The sequence below is a fragment of the Staurois parvus genome, unplaced genomic scaffold (genome assembly GCF_062004578.1).
Source record: "Staurois parvus isolate SC_StPar_1 unplaced genomic scaffold, SC_StPar_1.0 ptg000073l, whole genome shotgun sequence".
Lineage (NCBI taxonomy): Eukaryota > Metazoa > Chordata > Amphibia > Anura > Ranidae > Staurois > Staurois parvus.
In genome coordinates, this window is record NW_028317869.1 from 625,396 (window position 1) to 644,888 (window position 19,493).

Genomic DNA, 19,493 nt, shown 5'->3' on the forward strand with positions numbered 1-19,493 from the left:
GACGCCTCCAGGGATATCCTCCCTATTACACACCTTTGTGTGATCAGCAAAGAGACATCCCCTTACCCAACAACCCTTTAGTTCTATCCCTTACATATAGATTACATAGAACAAGACCAAGTACAGAGCCTTGGGGTACACCACTAATGACTGCTCTCTGTTCTGAGTGATGCCCATTTACAACCACACTCTGGTATCTATCCTTTAGCCAACTGCACATCCACTGAACCCCCCAAAGGCTAAGTCCTAGCTTGTCCAACTTCTGTATTAGATTGTTATGTGGAACTGTATCACATGCCTTGCTGGAATCAAGATATTCTATGTCCACAGCACCACCCTGGTCCAAATCATTGGTGATATAGTCAAAAAGTCCAATCAGATGTGTCTGCCATGATCTGCCCTCAGTAAAGCCATGCTGCTTTGGATCCAGCAAGTTGTGTGTTTCTAGATGATCAATGATCCTTCCTTTCAGGAGTGATTCCATTAACTTGACTACCACCCATGTTAGACTCACTGGCCTGTTATTGCCGGCTTCTACCTTGCTGCCCTTCTTGTGGATCGGTACAATATTAGCTGTCTGCCAGTCATGGGGAACTTCTCCTGTTTTCTGAGATCTCTGGGATGATCCATCAGGGCCCATTGCTTTATTAATCTTTAACGGAGCCAGTTCATCTGCTGCCTCTGTCTCCGGAAATCCTAAAAAAGATCCATCATTACTGGAACCAATATGATTTCCCAACTTAATTTTGTTAGTATAATTTATTTCTGAGAAGACTGAACAAAAGTCATTGTTTAACCTCTTCCAGTCCGGACACTTTCCCCCCCTTCCAGTCCGGACACTTTCCCCCCCTTCCAGTCTGGACACTTTCCCCCCCTACCAGTCCGGACACTTTCCCCCCCTTCCAGTCCGGACACTTTCCCCCCCTTCCAGTCTGGACACTTTCCCCCCCTACCAGTCCGGACACTTTCCCCCCCTTCCAGTCTGGACACTTTCCCCCCCTACCAGTCCGGACACTTTCCCCCCCTTCCAGTCCGGACACTTTCACCCCCTTCCAGTCCGGACACTTTCACCCCCTTCCAGTCCGGACACTTTCACCCCCTTCCAAGATGGCGACTGGACCAGCCGCATAGCTCAGAATTCCCGCAGAAACCTTGACAATCCGCTGCCATCCAGGTGGCAGTGGACCTGGAGCACCAGCCAGAGGCCAGAGGCCTCCTGCAGAGGAGAGCCGGGTGATTTTGGCCCTCTGCCGTGGCAGCGAATTATCGCGGCCTAGTGTGGCCTGCCGCCGGAATCATCCCCGTCAGCGCCCCCCTCCTGGAACATCGAGCAACCCCCTGGCCTATCGGACCCCCCCACTCGGTCCCAGGGATACGGCCTGTGATATAGGCCTCGAGGCTCTCCCACAATAGCAGGCCATAATGAACTCCCACCCGGCCTGCATGATATCTAACCTCTGCAGCCTTACACCTGGGAGATACAGAAGTGCCCCCTGCAGCCCCCCTGAAGGGCCCTGAAGCCAGTAATCTAAGGAGTCTGCTTAAGTGTCAGCCCCTGTGCCTGCTTATCTCCCCACACAATCTGAGGCCTACACTTGGGCCCCTGGCCTTTCTGAAGATCTTTATACAAGTTTATAATTACTGGGGGGCCAGGCTTGAGCCCAGAGAAGATGGTAGCTTAGTTCCTGGAGCCCTGACACACGGAGGTGGAAATACTTGATACTAACAAGGAGAGACACCGCTGCTATGGGGAAAACGGATAGGAGACCTGCCGCCCCACATTCCAGATCCCCCCACCAGCTAGTCTCATACCCCAGAACACCCTGAGGCCTCCGCTCCTACTTCTCCCCCACATTTGCTTTACAAAGTGCCTCACTCACAGAGCAGGAGTCCAGCCGCAGCACCCGCAGCCTGCCATTCTGAAACCTCCCCTCTCACTATAGGGAATTTGAAAGCGGTAGCATCAGATATTAAAGAGACCCTTTCTGCTGCAATCGCTGAGTTACATATCGACATGCAGGCGGTGGCCCAAAGGCTTGAAGCAGTGGAAGATAAAGTTATCACGCAAGACCTTGCCATCCATGATATGCACAAGCTGGTAGACACGCACACTATGCACCTAAGAGAGCTTGATCGTCACATCGAGGACCTGGACAACAGGGGAAGACGACATAATGTATGGGTACGTGGTGTCCCCTGAAGCAATTGAATCCGGTCACCTCACCCAAATGCTTTTAACCATTTTCAATGATCTTTTGGAAAGACCACAGGAGTCTCCTATTGAGATCGAACGCCTCCATAGTGCTCTTCCTAGAGGTAGAGACACTGACTCCCCCGAGAGATATAATTTGCTGCTTAGTTGACTTCCGACTTAAGGAAGAAATATTGCGTGAAGCACGAGATCAAAACCGTGTGATATATAATGGAGCAGAAATTAAATTATTTCAGGATCTCTCCCATCTTACCTTGCAACATAGAAAGGACTTACGCCCTTTACTGAATCTACTACATTCAAGGGGTATAGCTTATCACTAGAAATTCCCATTTGGCCTCTCAGCAATGCACATGGGGCGATCAGCTCTCCTGAGATTCCCGGAAAATGTTGCACCATTTTGCGAGGCTCTTGATATCCCAATAGTGGAAATACCCAATTGGTCAGGCAAATCCCACCTCCCATCTCAGGAAGAAAAAGACCCAATGGAGGCTCAATCTGCTGGACACCATGGAGGACCATGGCGATGGAGACCATCCCACCGCACCTCATCCTCTCCTGCACGATGATGGCTCAACATTGGGGACAGTCTTCCAGCCTCTCCAGCACATCGCAAGGCACGTCATGAATGACACTTTTTCGTTCCCCACACCCGTGCATTACCGTATCCCTATTCTATGGCTACTCTCACACCTAATCTAATGTTTCAAGTGCTTTTCCTCCAAACCCTGGTTCCATTTCACCTTTAAAGGAAAACCTATCCACCCTGAGACAAGGTGCTAGGGTATGTGTATTGCACTAGACTGTCCTCACTCTCATGTATACTATCTGTTCATTATATGTGTACACTGATTTTGAATGTAGATAGTGAGATTATACTAGCTCTTCCTCTCTGCAGGCTGCATGAAAGCAATGCCAACAGAGCCACGGTTCACAATCTTACCGACTCTGGAGTTTGCTTGATTGGTCAATGATGGCCTATCGCACTATGCTGGTGGCCTCGACTGAGACCGGAGTATCTAGTTACTTGAGATTCAGGGATACAGCCTGCTCATCTCCCTTAACATACACCTGAGTCACTGAATCTCAACGCACTTTGCTATTGGTTTCCTTAGACAGGGAAGCTCATGCGATTGTGATCTTGTGTTTGTAATATTTTGGTTTATTGAGGCCTTCTGACTTGCCCACCAGGAACATTCTACGGTCCATGAGCTATTCCGGAATGAGCCTTATATCTTTGAGTTTATGTTTGATATTGCGGTTCTGTGGTACTATTCTTATGTGTCCATGCCATGCCCAGACACATACCTCGCCCATAATGTTTCCTCACAAGAGTCTTGACTACACATGAGCTCATAGGATCCTTTTCCTGATTATAATGTCCTCCCCCACGTATACGCACGCATCCAGATTTATACATTCACACTTGAGATATTATATGTAATGCACTAATACCCTTCTCCATCCACCCCATTATCCCTTATGCATCACCTCCCCCTCCTCATAGCTTGACTGCCTTCACATTCTTCTCAATATTGGGTATGATTACCCTAGCAACCCAGGTTCCACTTCATCCTCAAACGCTAACCTCCTATCTGCCCTTGGACAAGGTGTTGTATTCTGTCTAAGGCATAGGATTCCACTAAACGTTATGCATACTATTAGCGCTCTTTAAGGTTGTGTTAGTTTTTAACTACTTGTATATATATTATGTTGGACCAAGCTCTCCACTGGCCACAGCCTCATGATGCTTCTTCAGTGTTATCTCACAACTGCGCTCACCCAGAGTTCAACTTACATCCATGGTAGTGGTCTGTTGCACAGCGCAATACGCCTCAGTAGAGGTCAATATTTCTCTTATATCAGGACTATAGAGCCGCAGTTTAGCCAGATGGTGGGCCCTCGGCCTGCATTCCTGAATATTATAGCGTTATGTATTTAATATTTCCATGTTTTCATATAAAGTTAACATCTTCAGTCTACATTGACATAGTATAAGGAGACCTTTTCAAACTGTCTTCTTTGACCGCACTACATGACTTATGACCAACTACAGATTGAAAACTAATACTGATATTTACTGCTTACCTTGTGATACTATAGTATTGTAACTGCATAACTACACCATATCCTATTACATAGCCTCACCTCAATGTCTTCCCAAGACAGTACTACATATGACTAGACACACTGGCACCATCCTTCAGAACATAACACCCTCATACTTACTAGTGAACATCTTTAGTTCTGCACACGATTGTCCACATTATATCTAAAACACCTTTGCGTGTATCATCTCCTACGTTTGTCCCCTTGCTACGATTTGAACATCTCTCCTAAAAAAAATTGTCTGACATCCACCTATCTCCGTGTGTCATGGCTTTCTTCTATTGGACTGTATCTTAAACACTTAGGCCCTGATTCACTAAGATGTGAGTCTATCAGCAGAGTCTGACCATTCAGGCAGACTCCGGTCAATCAATCAGTCGTCTGACCAGCGTCTAGCAAGCTCATTAACGAGCGTCTACTGACTACTTTGCTATTAGTAAATGTGGTATCCCGTCTGGCACATTTTTAGGTGCAATACCGGATATGTTAATAAAGCGCGGGCTTTATTAATATTGGCGTTTTTCTGATAGCAAAAGAGAATCCTTAGAATGTAATAAATAGTACACCTGTATTAGAATTTCCTATTTTTTTTAATTTATTTTTTTGCTGTTTCTCCAAAAGGATCAGGAAACTAATGCATTTACTAATGAATGTCATACATTCTGTATTCAAATGTTAAACATTTTCACACTTATATCTCAAATAATTTATATACTTCTAATTTCCCAATATAATTATATATCTTCATTCTCTTTAATCACATAACTATTCTATGGTAAAGACAAGTGCAGCGCTATAAATGCATGTGATCAATAATGAACGCATGTAAAAACCAAAAAGTGCAAATAATTGCAACAATGATGTAAACTGGTAAATGGTGCTAAAATAAGTTCATAGAATCATTCCTGAATAATGGAATGTCCTTCATGTCAGAGTACCAACTCAGAGAGTGCCTATGAATGGCACGTGTGGTCTCTCCATGACGGACAGTAGTGCATGAACTCGTGAAAGGTAAACCACCCTTGGGACTGGTCTACACTCACCAGAACAAAAGTATTAATGTGCATGGGTTATACACATCACACATCTGGGGGTGCAGCGGTATGCTGGCAGCTATGGGTTAGTCATCCAGCTCCATCCATCCATCCATCAGGGTGGGTGCCCAAATGGTCCTGGGGAGGAATTAGCTCAGCCACAGGAGCCAGAAAGGTGTCTCATTTTCTATCACCTCCAGCTCAGATCTCACATTATTATACAATTGCTGATTGTATTTCACCACTAGTCTGATTGAATTCACAATTCCTGGTCAGTCCTGTTCCCTGACCTCTAATAACCTTTAGGGCCAGTTCACACTACATGTGTTTCAGTTGCTTTTTCGGCATACAAACGCACAGAAAGAAGGTTATATGGTTGTCAATGTCATAGTTCACATCAGTGCTTGCATTTTCAGTGCATTGCAGGTGCTGTAAACAAAGTTGACCACACTGCATTGTTTCTGCACAGAACTGTACTGGAACACATTGAAACGTCCTTGAATGTACTAAAACGCACATGTCCCTAACTACATTGAATACAAAGAAAATAGAAAAAAATAAGTGGAAGGGATACAAAAATGCAATGTAAACATGTCCAAAACGCATCCAAAATGTACTGGAACACACTAAACATGCATGCCAAAAGGGCATGAAAAAAACCCATCAGGAACACATCTAGACTGTTTCTATAGTGTGAACCGGCCCTTAGGACTTGTTCACACCATTGGTGGTGCAGAAACGCATGCAAGAACACACATTTTCCAGCACAGCAAAGAAATGCAATGCCCTCTGTAGATGTGCGCAGGTACCATGATGAAAACGTTATTGCACCTACACACGTCTATTAAAAACAGCCCCATTCACAGCCACAAAAACGCATGGCACCACACTACTGTGCGGTTAGGTGTGACACACTTGAAAAATAACATGCCTGCAGTATTGTGGCATGTTTCCACATGTTAAGCAGCTCATTGAATTCAATGGGCTGAGGACAAAAAAAACACAAAATGCCCCATTCACACAGGTTCCTTGGCCTGTACAACACTGTTTATGTGGCTGGAGCCACCTGTTACACTATGGGGACACAGCAGCTGTATGAACACAGGTTGTCATCTGACAGGTGTGAAGGCGTGGGGAAGTGGCCCTGAATGCTCACTGTGTGTGTTCAGGGCTGTACACCTGCAACCATATGCTTGTCAAATTAGGATCTGCAGCATTCACATAGTGTAACATAGGTTGCATGCTAATGGCGACAGCCACAAAAACCAAACACTGATTCCCACTCTACAGGCCACAGCACCCATGTGAATGAGCCCCAAGACCTCAATTACACAACGTTTGATTTATTAACTCAGTACAGGTTTATCATTTGGATTGAACAGGAATTTGTTTGTGATTGTGTCCATGAAGAAAATGTTGTGTATTGTTACCATATATATAATTTGGATATTTTCTCTGGTGGTGGGGGCCTGTCAGGTATGCTGTACGGGGCCCCGTGATATCTAACAGTGGCCCTGGGTGTATGCTTGTGTCTGTGCCACCTGTATAGTTAGGAAGAACAATAAGTTCTTCTATGGAGTATCTTGAACCTCTGCTATGTACCTCAATGCATCTAGGGATCGGCCACGTTTTCCTATGAAAAATAACAAAATTGGTTGTAATGTTTCCCCTGAAGCAAGCGTGAACTGACCCCTTCATATTATAAAGCGTCCGAATTGGCATTTTCCACAATTATGCATAGGCCAGATCTGTGTGCCCAGATAGGACCTCCCAGTGGCTATTCTATGGACAAGGTACACTTTTCTGTATGCCTGATCTTTATTGAGCTGCAATAGTCAATACGCTGCAATGGGCAGAAATATTTGGAAACAAACCACATGAGCTCAAGTATCCAAACGTGAATGTTCCTTCATAGCAAGCCTCCATGATGTACTGTATGGGCCTGGCCCACTCCAAATGAATGCATTGTTCTGGTAGGTCCTCCTATGACACACTTTAGCTACTTGTGGAGGACATTGCACTGACTTTTCCTCAGATTGCATATTATCTGGCCATCTGAAGTCTCGGGAATACAATCAAGAGGATCTGACACTTTTTTAAGGTAACAAAAAATAGTCTTTAATTGACTCAACATAAAAATAAGCCAACATGGCTAAAACATATCTTGAAAATATGGGGACTCTGATATCCGGCGACAGTCCGTTCACCAACGAGAACCAATTCTGCACCCCTAAAACCAACACAGAGGAAAGGGATGGTCAAATTGCTGTGCTGCTTCCAAACCACCTCTGGCATGCCAGGGTCATTATGCAGGTCCTCGATGCCAGTTCTTGCCTGCGGCCACAAAATATCCACTGGCCACAAGTGAAGGTGAGTGGAGGACGTGAAGGTGGATTTCTACCAGCTTCAACCGCAAGCAGTACCACTCCTGAAAAATGAGAGCAAATAATCATTGACACGTCATCATGACAGTCAATTCTCAGTGCAGGCTATCTAGAGTGTCTTTCCTTTTTAACCATTTCAAGAGTTGAAGGAAACATTCTTGGAGCATCTACTGTGTTTGGAAAGGCCCAAGGTCCCCCCCTCCCCCAGGCACACTAATGCTTCCTTGAAGTGGATCCCCATCCTGATTTCATGATGGGCTTGAAAAGCTTGACTCTCTGGTCTACGTGGCTCATGAAGGAGTGTTCTTGGGATCACACCAAAACAAGGTGCTTGTTCGGGGAGCAATGGACAGGAGAGAGGGGCCAAGGAATGCTGGCATAGGAGCAGCTAAATGAATGATTTTGGCTGCTCTGTGGCAAGCGGCTGTTCAGAGCAGATAAAGCAGTCCTTAGACGGGTCGAAAATTGGCTGATCTTCAAAATAAAAAACCCAAAAAGAAAAATTGATTGTTCGATGGGCCGACGTCATCTTGAAATCTATTTTCAGCTCTTTGTTACCTGGATGCCACAGATGACAGAAAATACCTCAACGCGTTTCGCCCCACCCACAGGGCGTTCTCAAGACGCTCCTTTCCTCTGCCAAGCCGTTTATAAAGCAGTGGGAGATCCCTCCCCCTCATCACCCTGGAAACAAAACACCGCCCACCCCTCTATCACCGTTATCCCTCTGTATACACATCGTGAGGTCCCCTCACAAGCTGAAACACATACATTAAAACATACTCCTATCCATAACCTCATATTTTCTACCCCTTAAACATAAGGGTGAGGACAGGAAATTAAAATAACATTAAATTCAAATGAATTAAAAAATATTATTTTATTTTATATAAAATTAAGAAATACAAAAAAAAAATTTTTTACATTTTAAATAATAAAAATAAATAAAAATGTTTATTTTTATTTTTATTATTTAAAATTTAAAAAAAAATTTTTTGTATTTCTTAATTTTATATAAAATAAAATAATATTTTTGAATTCATTTGAATTTAATGTTATTTTAATTTCCTGTCCTCACCCTTATGTTTAAGGGGTAGAAAATATGAGGTTATGGATAGGAGTATGTTTTAATGTATGTGATCTCCCACTGCTTTATAAACGGCTTGGCAGAGGAAAGGAGCATCTTGAGAACGCCCTGTGGGTGGGGCAAAATGCGTTGACGTATTTCCGGCTGGCCGTCCCGGCGTCTGACATCATTTCCGGTGAGTGGAACGCACGCCGAGCGGTGCTTTCCAAGGGGTCATCTTTGCCTAGTGAATGAGGCTGCATCTGAGGTCTGTTATCCTGCTGTATACCTGGCTGTGGGGTCTCTATACAGAAATTGGAAAATCGTTTTTTTATGAAAGAAAGATCGGTTTGCTTCAATAAAATGCTGGTTAATATCTACTAAAATGTGAGTGGTCTGGTTAAAATTCTTCTGAGATTGGAATTTATAACGGTATCACACCATGGTCTTTTTTTCTTCTTCCTGATTTTTGGTGGATTCGGTGAGAGGAGTAACCGGAGGAGGTTTCTATGTCTTAGAGGAGGCAATATTTGGAGGTTATAAAAAAGGGGGTCCAGGAGCCCTTAATATCCCTGAAAGGCGTTTTACTCACCAAATATCTGGTGAGTGCGGTTCATGTTGGTTTTGCACTGGTGGATGGTGGAGGTATTATTGGCACAGAAGAATCCAATGAAAATACAGTTTTTTCACGGGACTGTTTTTTGAATTTGTCACTGATTTTTTTCAGAATTTTTTTAAATCACTTTAATTATTATTATTTTTTATGTGTCGCAATGTATTTTGATTAATATTATTTATGGGCTGGGTTATTTATTTATATTGCTTTGTGGATTTTGCGCTGGTTTAAGTAGAAATACGTTTTTTGGTTTTGCACCTGTGTACAGCAGCATCTCACGGGGAATAGTGTGTGGGGGGCAAGGGAGTCCTGGGCGCTGAGGTTTTTTTCTTTCAATCCTAAAGCTGGACTTGCCATAAAAGACTTCGTTTGGACATTACCAAAAATTCCAGGTAAGCAAGATTGTCCAGTGCAGCTGGAGCTAGCAGAGTCCTGCAATGCTTTAGGGACATGCAGATCAGCTCCAACTGCAATGAAGAAGATTGCCGACCTGCAAAGGCTGAAGAAGACACAACACAGGGCACTGTCCAAGAGAAATAACATTTATTTTTATTTACAAATATAAAAAAATTAAAATTGTTGTCTGAAGTAGGTAACTACATTGGGCTGGTTTTCAGCTGGCCCCACCTCCAAAGCCTGCTCCAGCGTCCCAATGCGTTCACATACCCAGCCCATGAGGCCACAAATGGCTGGGTGGTTGAACACTGTAGAAAAAGTCAGAAAAAATGTATTAGCTGCAATAAAAAAAGGAGACACTTGCTTCCAAAACAAACAACAACAGCATGCAATACTTGTCTACCTTTGTCCATTATCCTGAAAGCACTCTATGCTGTCAACTCATAACTGGAACACAAAGATTACATTTCTTGCCTGGGAGGATTTCATGGCCCAGGGAGTGAGCTTGGAATCCTTAGGCCTAGATTAAAGTGTTTGCTCACTGACTACAAATATATCTGTGGGCAACAGTGAAAAGGGCAATCTCATCAGTAAAGACAACAGATGACTTTGGCACACCTATCTCCTCCACAGAGTTCCCAAAGACATCTATCCTAGATTTCTATTAGCTGCAGGGAGGGGATCCCTACACACATTATACACAGCCAGAGCACAGAGCTGAGCAAACTGTGTGAGCCTATTGGAGGGTAGTGGCCCAACTCCCTGCACACAGGTCCAGAGATTCCTATAGATCTGGCAGTGTGATTAACCAGGTGTGTCCTTGAAGGGAGGCGGTCCATCTCCCAGGAAGCTGGATGTGTCAGCTGCATCTATTAGAGTGATTCTTTAAGATGGCGGAGAGACCAGAGTGGAACAAACACTTGTTACTTGGGAAGCAGGTTTTTGCTCACTGGAGTGTCAGGTTAGTGCTTGACTATTGTGTCATATTCTTTGTTTATTGTCCTTTCTTAATTAGAAAAACACTTTAATGTATTCCTATGTAGACCAACTCAGCTGTCAGGTCTAAGTGTGAAGATTAAGCCCCTATCTGCCTGATGTGTTGTTTAGTGTGAATGTTTTATTTCTTTGGGGGGGCATTCTAAACACAGGATGAGGCCAAACAATTTAGCCAAGGGGGAGCTTAAGCCTTCTACATACGTTACATGTGCATATGTGTAAACAGTTTAGAAACTGACCTTCTGGGATGTTGGCCTCAGCATCCAGAGGGGGCTGGAGCTCCCCCATAGCAGGTGGGGCATTGGGAAGTACAACTACATGAAGAGTAACAAAAAAAAGACACCGTAAAGATGCGAGTCCTGACATTTGACAAACACATGGATGTTAAACAGTCACATAGTACAGGCCCCGGTAGTAAGCCCTAGCACTAACCAACATAGCAAAGTCCTCTTTCGGTTTGGGTTACTAAACTAGATGACCAGAAGAGCTTAAGGACAAATTCAGCAAGCTGCTCATATCCTACAATGCTGACATACTCTCTGGCTGTCCATTGACGATGTTTCAGATCACCTTAGGATGTAACCCAAATGTTACAGCTGACAGCCATGATAAGGAACAGTCTTCCTTGCCAGTGGTGTGGTGCCAGCATTCCAATGTTGGAGAGGCTTGCTCTTGACAAGAGGAATTGGCTCACACACATCAGCTTAGCTACGCTTACACTACAGTAATAGTGGAAACACTCATTGGTCATCCCTTGCAGCCATTCCCACTTTCCTTTCTGGGGTCTACAATAGAGTGACTTCAATCATCCCAAAGCAAAGGTCACAGGTCGGCAGCAGATCTGAAGCTTCCCAGGAAGATGTCACAAGGTCTAAGTCTTTGACAGTCTAGCTGTAAAAGGGTTCAGTCCATACAATATTCTCCTCCCCTATGCCAAAACACAAATGCCCCCTCGAGTGTTAACACATGCACACTGCAAGGTGGCATTTGTAGCTTGGAGCAGATTGGGAATCACAAACAAAAATAAGTCTGGTGCCAGGCTTACCACCCTTTACCCAACACACCTCATGTGACACCCCCACACATAGACACTGTCCAAAAGCAAATATTGTAAAGTTGATCACATTCACACACATGGGACATACCTGGGTCCTGGGGCTCAGGGGAACTGGAGGAGAGTTGACCCTCCTCCAAAGACTCCACCTCTTCCTCCTCCTCCTCCTCCATCTATTCTCTCCTGGGGGCTCTGGAGTGCAGCCACTCCCTTTCTGAGTGCCAGTTAACTTGAAAAAAACACAAGCAAAAGAGCTCCACATGTCAGTATAATTTGAGGCTTTGTAAACTTAAGAGTTTACTACAAACACACACACTGTTGAAACCAAGCCTTACATTCCCTCAGACTTGAAGTACAAGGTGCAGACTAACTCCAGATAAGTTTGGATAGTGTATGACCCTAGGGAGCCATGGAAGTCCAAGAAAGTCGAACGTGAAATTCTGGCTCATGAACGTCCAAATAGAAGAGGGTGCACTCATGAAAATGAACAAAGTCCAATCTTTATGTCGGATATTGTAAGGGGTTGTGGTGTTAACAGCCACTGTGCCCTTAGCTGCAACCTTTTCAAAGGTTGACACAAGGGAAAGGCCTTAACCATTGGATATTCAAAGACACACAACTCAGAACACTTCCCAAACACTAATAGCCGAGAAGCTCCTCAGAGATAGGCTCTCCCACCCCTCTGCTAGTGTATTTTGGGGGCACATATCTTGTGTTGGATGGTCATTGGAAATTTAGTCAAAAGGCCAAAGTTTCTTGCCTTCATGCATTCACAGCATGAAAACCCCACTGCTTGGCATCCTCCTCAGGCCCCCAAAATACTGACCTGCTGCCAATTATCATCCCATGCTGTGCTACAGAGCAGAACTTGGTCTCCGAAAGGTATGGATGTGTACAGGCCTACACATATTGAGCTAATAACTGCCTGGCCACTACACTAGGATCCACATTGGAAGCTGTATTCTCAAAACTGCTTGAGCATGTGTTGTAAGGAAGCAAGCAATATTACTTAAAGTATTACTAAACCCACAACAGTCCAAGCAGTGTAAATATGCAGTAAAGCATCCTTGTTATACTCGCTGTCTAACCAGAAGGCTGTTTGATCCTGTCTTCTCTGCCCCTCGTCTTGTTGAAATGACCAACTGATACAGACTGAATCCGTAATCACATGCACATGCTCAGTTTGCTGTGCATTGCTATACTTTTTGGGTGTTGGTTTGGGGAGGGTGCATGTGATCAGCACAGGGCCAATCAGCACTGTTCACATAGAGGGCCAGAAGATTCACATCCTCCTAGAGCAGAAAGAAAAATACTCAAAGTTTAAACCGAGCTCTGCTGAAGTCACAAGACTGCTCTAACTGCTGATGCAAAAAGGTATTTAGCATGGGTGCGAGGCTTCCCGCACCTGCACCCGCCGGAGATAAAGAGAGCAAGGCCCGTGTCAAGAGGGCGTGCCTCGTTGCCCAGGCAACGCAGCGCTGGGCTGGACGTTGCCAGGGCAACAGGGAGCCGACACAGGATTCTCCCAGGTGTTTTGTCTGCTGCGAAGCTGCTGGGAGGTCTGCACTGAGGTGAGACCCCCGTAGCCACTCTGCATAATACTCTGGGGATACCAGGATTATTAGCCGCTGAACACTATGCTAATACTCGGGGCTCAGGAGGAGTACCCGCTGCTGCACTGCTTAATACTGTGAGGCCAGGATTGCAAGTATTGCAGTGTGCTGTAGAAGTGGACCCTCTGCTGTGTGCTGATAAGTGTCGCCCCCTGTTGTAGGCCGCTGTGAGCCAGGAAAACCCCTGCCGGAACTGTGAGTGTTTGTGCCCCTGTTTTCCTCCCCTGTATGGAAGGGCTGTGAACTCTCCCTCCTTTCCCTTCCCTGCCTGGATTACAATTTAACAGAGACTCTAAGTTTGCCCTTCTTGGGGCCAAATTACAATTTTTTGGGGAGCCATCCCTGCTCTTCCCCTGCCCTGAGAACTTGGACGCTACCTTCATACCCAAATTGAGTGACTGTCCTAATTCAAGAAAGCTTTGTGTGTTTATCATCTGCTCTGTGTGTTTGGTCCTGCCTACGCTCCATCACAGCAGAGTTACCACCCTTACAACCTAGGGGGGACAGATGAAGTATTGGACCAATGCTTCAACCACCTAGGTAAGTTGCAGTAGTGGAAACAAAAACAAGGCCGACTTAGATAAGAAACTACAGTCCGGCCAATATTAAGCAGTCAAATTAGCCTACAGCTATGGTCAGCATGATTGTACAGAAGGTAAATCACCAAACACATTGAAGGTACTTACAGTGGACCTGAGGGGGAGACCACTCCTCCCTCTGCTCTTCCTCCAGCTCACCCTCTTCCAATATGGCTGGAGCTACACAAACAACAAGAAAGAACAAAACCAACACATTGCAAACATCAAATTGACATAATGCACACAGAGAACAGGCAAGCACATCCAAGGCACTTACAGTGAGCTGGAGGTGAAGGGGCCTCCTGGTGCAGTCCAAATTCTGGAGGTGGCTGGTAAGCCTCCTCTTCCTCCAGAGAAAACCTTGCTTGAACTACACAAACAAGAAAGGACAATATTAACCCCTTTGAGAGAGCCAAGGACAACAAGGAACACAGAGAACAGACAAGCACATTCAATGAACTCACAGTGTGCCTCAGAAGAGGTATCCTCCTCCTCTTCCTCTTCCAACATGGCTGGTGCTACATAAACAACAAGATAGAACAGAACACATTGCAGACATCAAAGTTACATAATGCACACAGAGAACAGGCAAGCACACCCAAGACACTTACAATGAGCTGGAGGTGAGGGAGTCTCCGGCAGAACAGGCGACCGTGGAGATGGGGTGGTGGTGCCGTCGCTGCTGCCGCTTCCTCCTCCTCCTCCACTGGAGGCAACCTTGCTGGTACTACACAAACAAGAAAGAACAACAACAACAACCCCTTTGAGAGAGCCAAGGACAACAAGGAACACAGAGAACAGACAAGCACATTCAATGCACTTACAGTGAGCCTGAGAGGATGTGCCCTCCTCCTCCTCATCCCCCTCTTCCAACATAGCTGGTGTTACATAAACAACAAGATAGAACACAACAAACACATTGCACATATCAAAGTTACATAATGCACACAGAGAACAGCCAATCACATTCAAGGCACTTACGGTGGCCCTCCTCTTCACTCTCTTGTTCTACAAAAAGAATAACACAGAATTGGAACATTACTAACCTAAAAACATGGCAGAAGATTTCTCATAAACATGTGTGCCAAAGCTAGGGCCACAGGGCTGAATGACAACTGTCCATTTCCTGGTGTCAGGCCACACATACAGGCACAATTGCGTTTGTGTCCCTAATTTGTTATGTTTTGACTTTGGATGTACATCCACTGGGGAAGACTGCATCATTTTCCACAACTTTGTCCACTGCACTACAGCAGATAGCAAGTCATGGTAGGAGGATGATTTGTTAAGCTTGTTGATCATGTATTTGCTATGCAATGACATGATCACAATGTCAATTTAGATATTAGGAACTCTTGGAAGTCCTAATGGGATTGGACCACACTTATCACATGGTATTTGGACCAATCACAGCACCCTGGTCAATATGATTGGCTGCAGACTATATATACCAGATCACCAAAAAGGCCACATGGCAGTAATGTAAGCAAGTCAAGACAATGTTAAACATTTCCGTTACAATGATTCCCAATGTAAGGACATGGCAAGATTGTCAGGATTACTAACCCAAAATCCCCCCAGATGTGCCCTCTCTATAATACTGTATTCATGTGTTAATGTTTTAATAATAACGTACTATGCATTGTAGAATATTTTGCATGTTCTGTCATCTTATGGGGCCTCACCAAATGAGATTGGCTGTACATCATGGAGTTGCATTTTAGTCCAAAATATTCCATAATTTGGATACTCTGCAACTTTCAAACAGCATACATAACATACACATATCGTAATTTAATGGGTCCAAAAAAGTACAATTCTGTCAAGTGTAAAAACAAAATGTTATGATTGCGATTTTGATGGGATATGTTTGTGAACATCTAAGCCAGAATGTTTTTAGGCAAAAATCTTGCATCACAAACAAACAGCCATTGGGGATCACATGACACCAAACACAGCTCTATTAGTGATTAACAAATGGTTCTTGGCACAGTCCCCCCCCCTCCAGCCTGCTGTCCCTTCCTCCCCCCTCACTCTCCTTTCATCATCCCCCCTCCCTTCCCCCTTGCAGATTCCTATGGTCCTGCACAAGCCTACATCAAAGGCTGTTCAGGATGGGAGGAAACACCCCCTGTGGTGCGGGTAGCACCTCTCCTCAGAAAAGTTGCCAAGGAGTCGGCCACCCCGCTGGGCCCGCACAGCACAGGCCGCCGTGTTGTCCCTGCATGTTCCCCGGTGGGAACAGCACGGGCACGAGGCTTCCCGCGATCTGTGCCCGCTGGAGACAATGGTCATGCTCCCTGAGCATGGCCCGAGTGAGCGGGGCGTGCCTTGTTGCTGGGCCGGCCATTGCCAGGGCAACTGGGAAGCGTTCTGCTCTGGCTTAAGAAGACTCGAGCAGGACCTAGTCCACTGTTGGTCCCCTGTACGTTGCCATGAGCAGCTGTTGTAAGGTCTGAGCTGAGGCCATACCTCCACAGCTCTAAGAACCCGCTGAGTACTCTGCTGATACCTGGGGGGCTAGAGGCACTTGCTATCCGTTGTGTGCGAGGGTACTCCTGCTTGCTACCTGCTGTGTGCCCAAGGATACTCCTGCCTAAACCGTGAGTGCCCCAATCCTCCTGTCTGAACACCCCCCCTCCTGGATCCCCTGAATTTCCCCTGCCTGGACTGTCCCATGGAACTCTCATACATTTTTTGCCTGGATTGCCCTATTGAACCTCCCTATTACTTTTGCCGGAGCTGCCTGCTTGGATTAATAGTTGCTTGGCCCATCGCTACACAAATTGCCCTATCATGGGCTGAATTACAATTGTTTTGAGCTACTCCCCTCTCCTCCCCCTTTTTGGGTCCCCGGATGCTAAATTCCTACCCTGATTGAGTGCTTTCCATATAACAATAAAACTTGGTGTGTTTAGCATCCTCCGTGTGTGTTCTGTCCTGCCTACGCTTCCGTCAGTTATCATGTCATTTACAAGCAATGTGTGTGGCATGAATGTACAATTGACAGTCACTGGAGATCAGTGTGGAGATGGCAACAATGGCAAGGTCATGAGGTCCAAGCTTCCAGAGCTTGTGCTTACCTTCCACAATGCGGAGTCTCTGCAGGGGATGCCCCGCCTGTGGTTGGCAGAAGAGGACGGTGGCTGTCCTCCTGTGAGGCTTTTTTGCCAAGCAGACCACGGCCTGGCACCCATCAGCTGTGGCTAGAACAAGTCAACAAAGACAACATTATTGCCAAACAAATTCAGAATGAATGTATCAAAACATTTTTCACAATACAAAAATGAAAGTAAAGTTTTTAATAACAACTTGACTTACCAGAGATTCTGCGGGCCACTTTTTTAAAAAATTGCGGGTTGCGCCGCTTAACATCGCTCCAGCTGTGCTGAATTTGTAGCACAGTAGTGCGATAATGGAATCTCTGCCACAGCCGATGTTTGATGTGGCGCACGATGGTCTGCTTGGCAAAATTCGAGCAGCCACGGTCATACTTGCGTAACAGCATAATCTGTGGATGACAAAAAAAGGTCAAGAATTTAAATGTGAGAGGTTTGTGTAATCAAACATACCAAATATCCCACACAAAGCAGGGGATAATTGTCCCAAAAGGAAAGCTAAAACATGAACTATATCTACATGTGTGTGTGTATACACATACATACATACATACATACAGTATAATTGTATTGTATTGTTATTTTCAATGCATTCTCACCTGAGCAATGCATAATTGTGGGCAGAATTGCAAAATTGTTGCTGCACTTCTAAATTGTGCTCAATGGTCTTTAAATATGCGTTGTGCTTTTGGGTGCCATTCATTGTTAATGGCACCCCAAGTGCTGTTAGCAAACATGCATTTTGCTGCACATTTTAGCATTTACCAAATATGCTAGGCACGCACCTAAATGAGCATTGAAAGAAAACACAACACTCCATGGGCACAAAAGTTCAATTTTTGCTTTGTTGGACATTTTATTGTTCATTGTGGTGTATTTTGTAATCAACATTTTTGGAGCTTTTTGGTCATCAGATATGTTTGTATAATGTGGTTTGAAATTTGGATGTGCATGTTTGTCTTGTTTGAGCCTGTATTTTGGATTCTTTTGTATCAGCATTTTTGTGTGTGTTCTGGCAACACATGCCAAATGCATGTCATTTTGGCTGGGACATTATTTGGTTAATTTTCACCACAAAGTTGAATGCAGTTTGCCAAAGTATGCGTAAAAAATAACACCAAAAATTACAACCAAAATACACTTTCCACAAATGCAAAGACACATTCTTTGACCCAAAAAAAACGCCTTGTAAAATCACCTGTGGCCAAGTGTGCACTCAAGTGCCTAAGGCAACACAGGTTGTGTTGTATCCATCTCTGCATTGTGTTTGGCGTTGTTTTAGCACTTGTTTTTTGACACAGTTTTTGATGTCTTTTTTCTGCCTTATTGTTTTCATGTTTGTTGCTTGGCAGATTTAAAACAGCAAAACGCAGACAACATGAAATACGTTCTTGTCTGCAGTGTTTCCATTTAAGTATTTTGACAAAAACATAACACTTTTGGAGTTCCAGAAAGGCTCTGACCTTTTCCAAAAAATCAAGCCATGTGAAAATGCACATGTGTAAACATGTCCCATAGGAAATCATCTTAAAGCGGAGCTCCATCCAAAAGGGGAAGTTCTGCTTTAAGGACTGCTCCCCGTTCCCCCTTAAGGATTGGCACCCTTGGGGAGTGGGTCCCCAAATTTGACAGGCACACTCTCCCACTTCTGGTACGATCGCGTAGATGTTTGGAAACGGAAGGTGTCCTCCCTGCTTTTTAAAAGTCAGCAGCTACCGTTTTTGTAGCTGATGACTGTTATTTTTTGATAGGTGGAGTGTAAATCCACTTTAAATGTCCTATACAGCATTTCTGACAAACGTGGCTTAAAATATGGTGTGGCCCTAGGGTCAATGTGTGTTTAGAATACTTCCCAAATGCACATACAAAAACACTCCATCCAAATGCATGTTCCATGTCTATAGCATGTTAAACAGAAGAAAAATGCAGTTACAGAATGTTAACATGCCAAGTAAAAGTAGACAAAATCCACATCCTTTTATTGTGGCTTCACATACATGCATTGTGGTCTAACACCGCACTCCTGGGCAAATCACATGCAATTTGTGTGCGTTGCAATTTGAGACAAACATTTTGCACACCTCAAATTGCACCGCATCCGGGCCAAAAAGGTGCAGGACCCTTTTTCAGGGTATGCACATGGGTGTGAATAGGCATGCCATCCAATTTGGCAAATCGCAATACGCTTTGTGGACCAATTTTGGTGTGTTGGTAACTTCACCTAGAAAGCCGCAGCAGGTGGCATGAAGGGGTTGCGGTTGTGATGCGGTGCAGCGCTTGCACAGAAAACACTGCAAATTTCACATCGCATCTGTG

General features: G+C 44.7%; 1 protein-coding gene across 3 annotated transcripts; it reads right to left on the reverse strand.

Moving 5' to 3' along the window:
* Positions 1 to 9,942: 9,942 nt before the first annotated feature.
* Positions 9,943 to 14,951, reverse strand: LOC149469350 (uncharacterized). 3 transcript variants are annotated; one of them, XM_089669346.1, is made up of 8 exons: positions 14,883 to 14,951; positions 14,670 to 14,785; positions 14,523 to 14,576; positions 14,336 to 14,428; positions 14,167 to 14,238; positions 11,959 to 12,096; positions 11,053 to 11,127; positions 9,943 to 10,125 (listed from the first exon to the last, which is right to left on the reverse strand). In XM_089669346.1, the coding sequence occupies exons 1-8, from the start codon at positions 14,932 to 14,934 to the stop codon at positions 10,018 to 10,020; spliced, it is 708 nt and encodes a 235-aa protein (XP_089525472.1). In that variant the 5' UTR covers positions 14,935 to 14,951; the 3' UTR covers positions 9,943 to 10,017. The 3 variants fall into 3 exon arrangements, with proteins under 3 accessions (XP_089525472.1, XP_089525471.1, XP_089525473.1); XM_089669345.1 differs by having other exon boundaries at positions 14,670 to 14,933; XM_089669347.1 differs by lacking the exon at positions 14,167 to 14,238 and having other exon boundaries at positions 14,670 to 14,933.
* Between the last annotated feature and the right edge of the window lie 4,542 nt (positions 14,952 to 19,493).

What these genes read in the sequence shown, in the direction of transcription:
- LOC149469350 (XM_089669345.1), bottom strand. Translation starts at nt 14,918, where the DNA reads ATGAGGAGGAGGAGGGCACATCCTCTCAGGCTCACTGTAAGTGCATTG. An exon ending in CCCTTCACCTCCAGCTCACT is followed by an intron (nt 14,239 to 14,335) that starts GTAAGTGCCTTG and finishes TTGTTTGTGTAG; the next exon opens with CTCCAGCCATATTGGAAGAG. An exon ending in GTCTCCCCCTCAGGTCCACT is followed by an intron (nt 12,097 to 14,166) that starts GTAAGTACCTTC and finishes GTTTTTTTCAAG; the next exon opens with TTAACTGGCACTCAGAAAGG.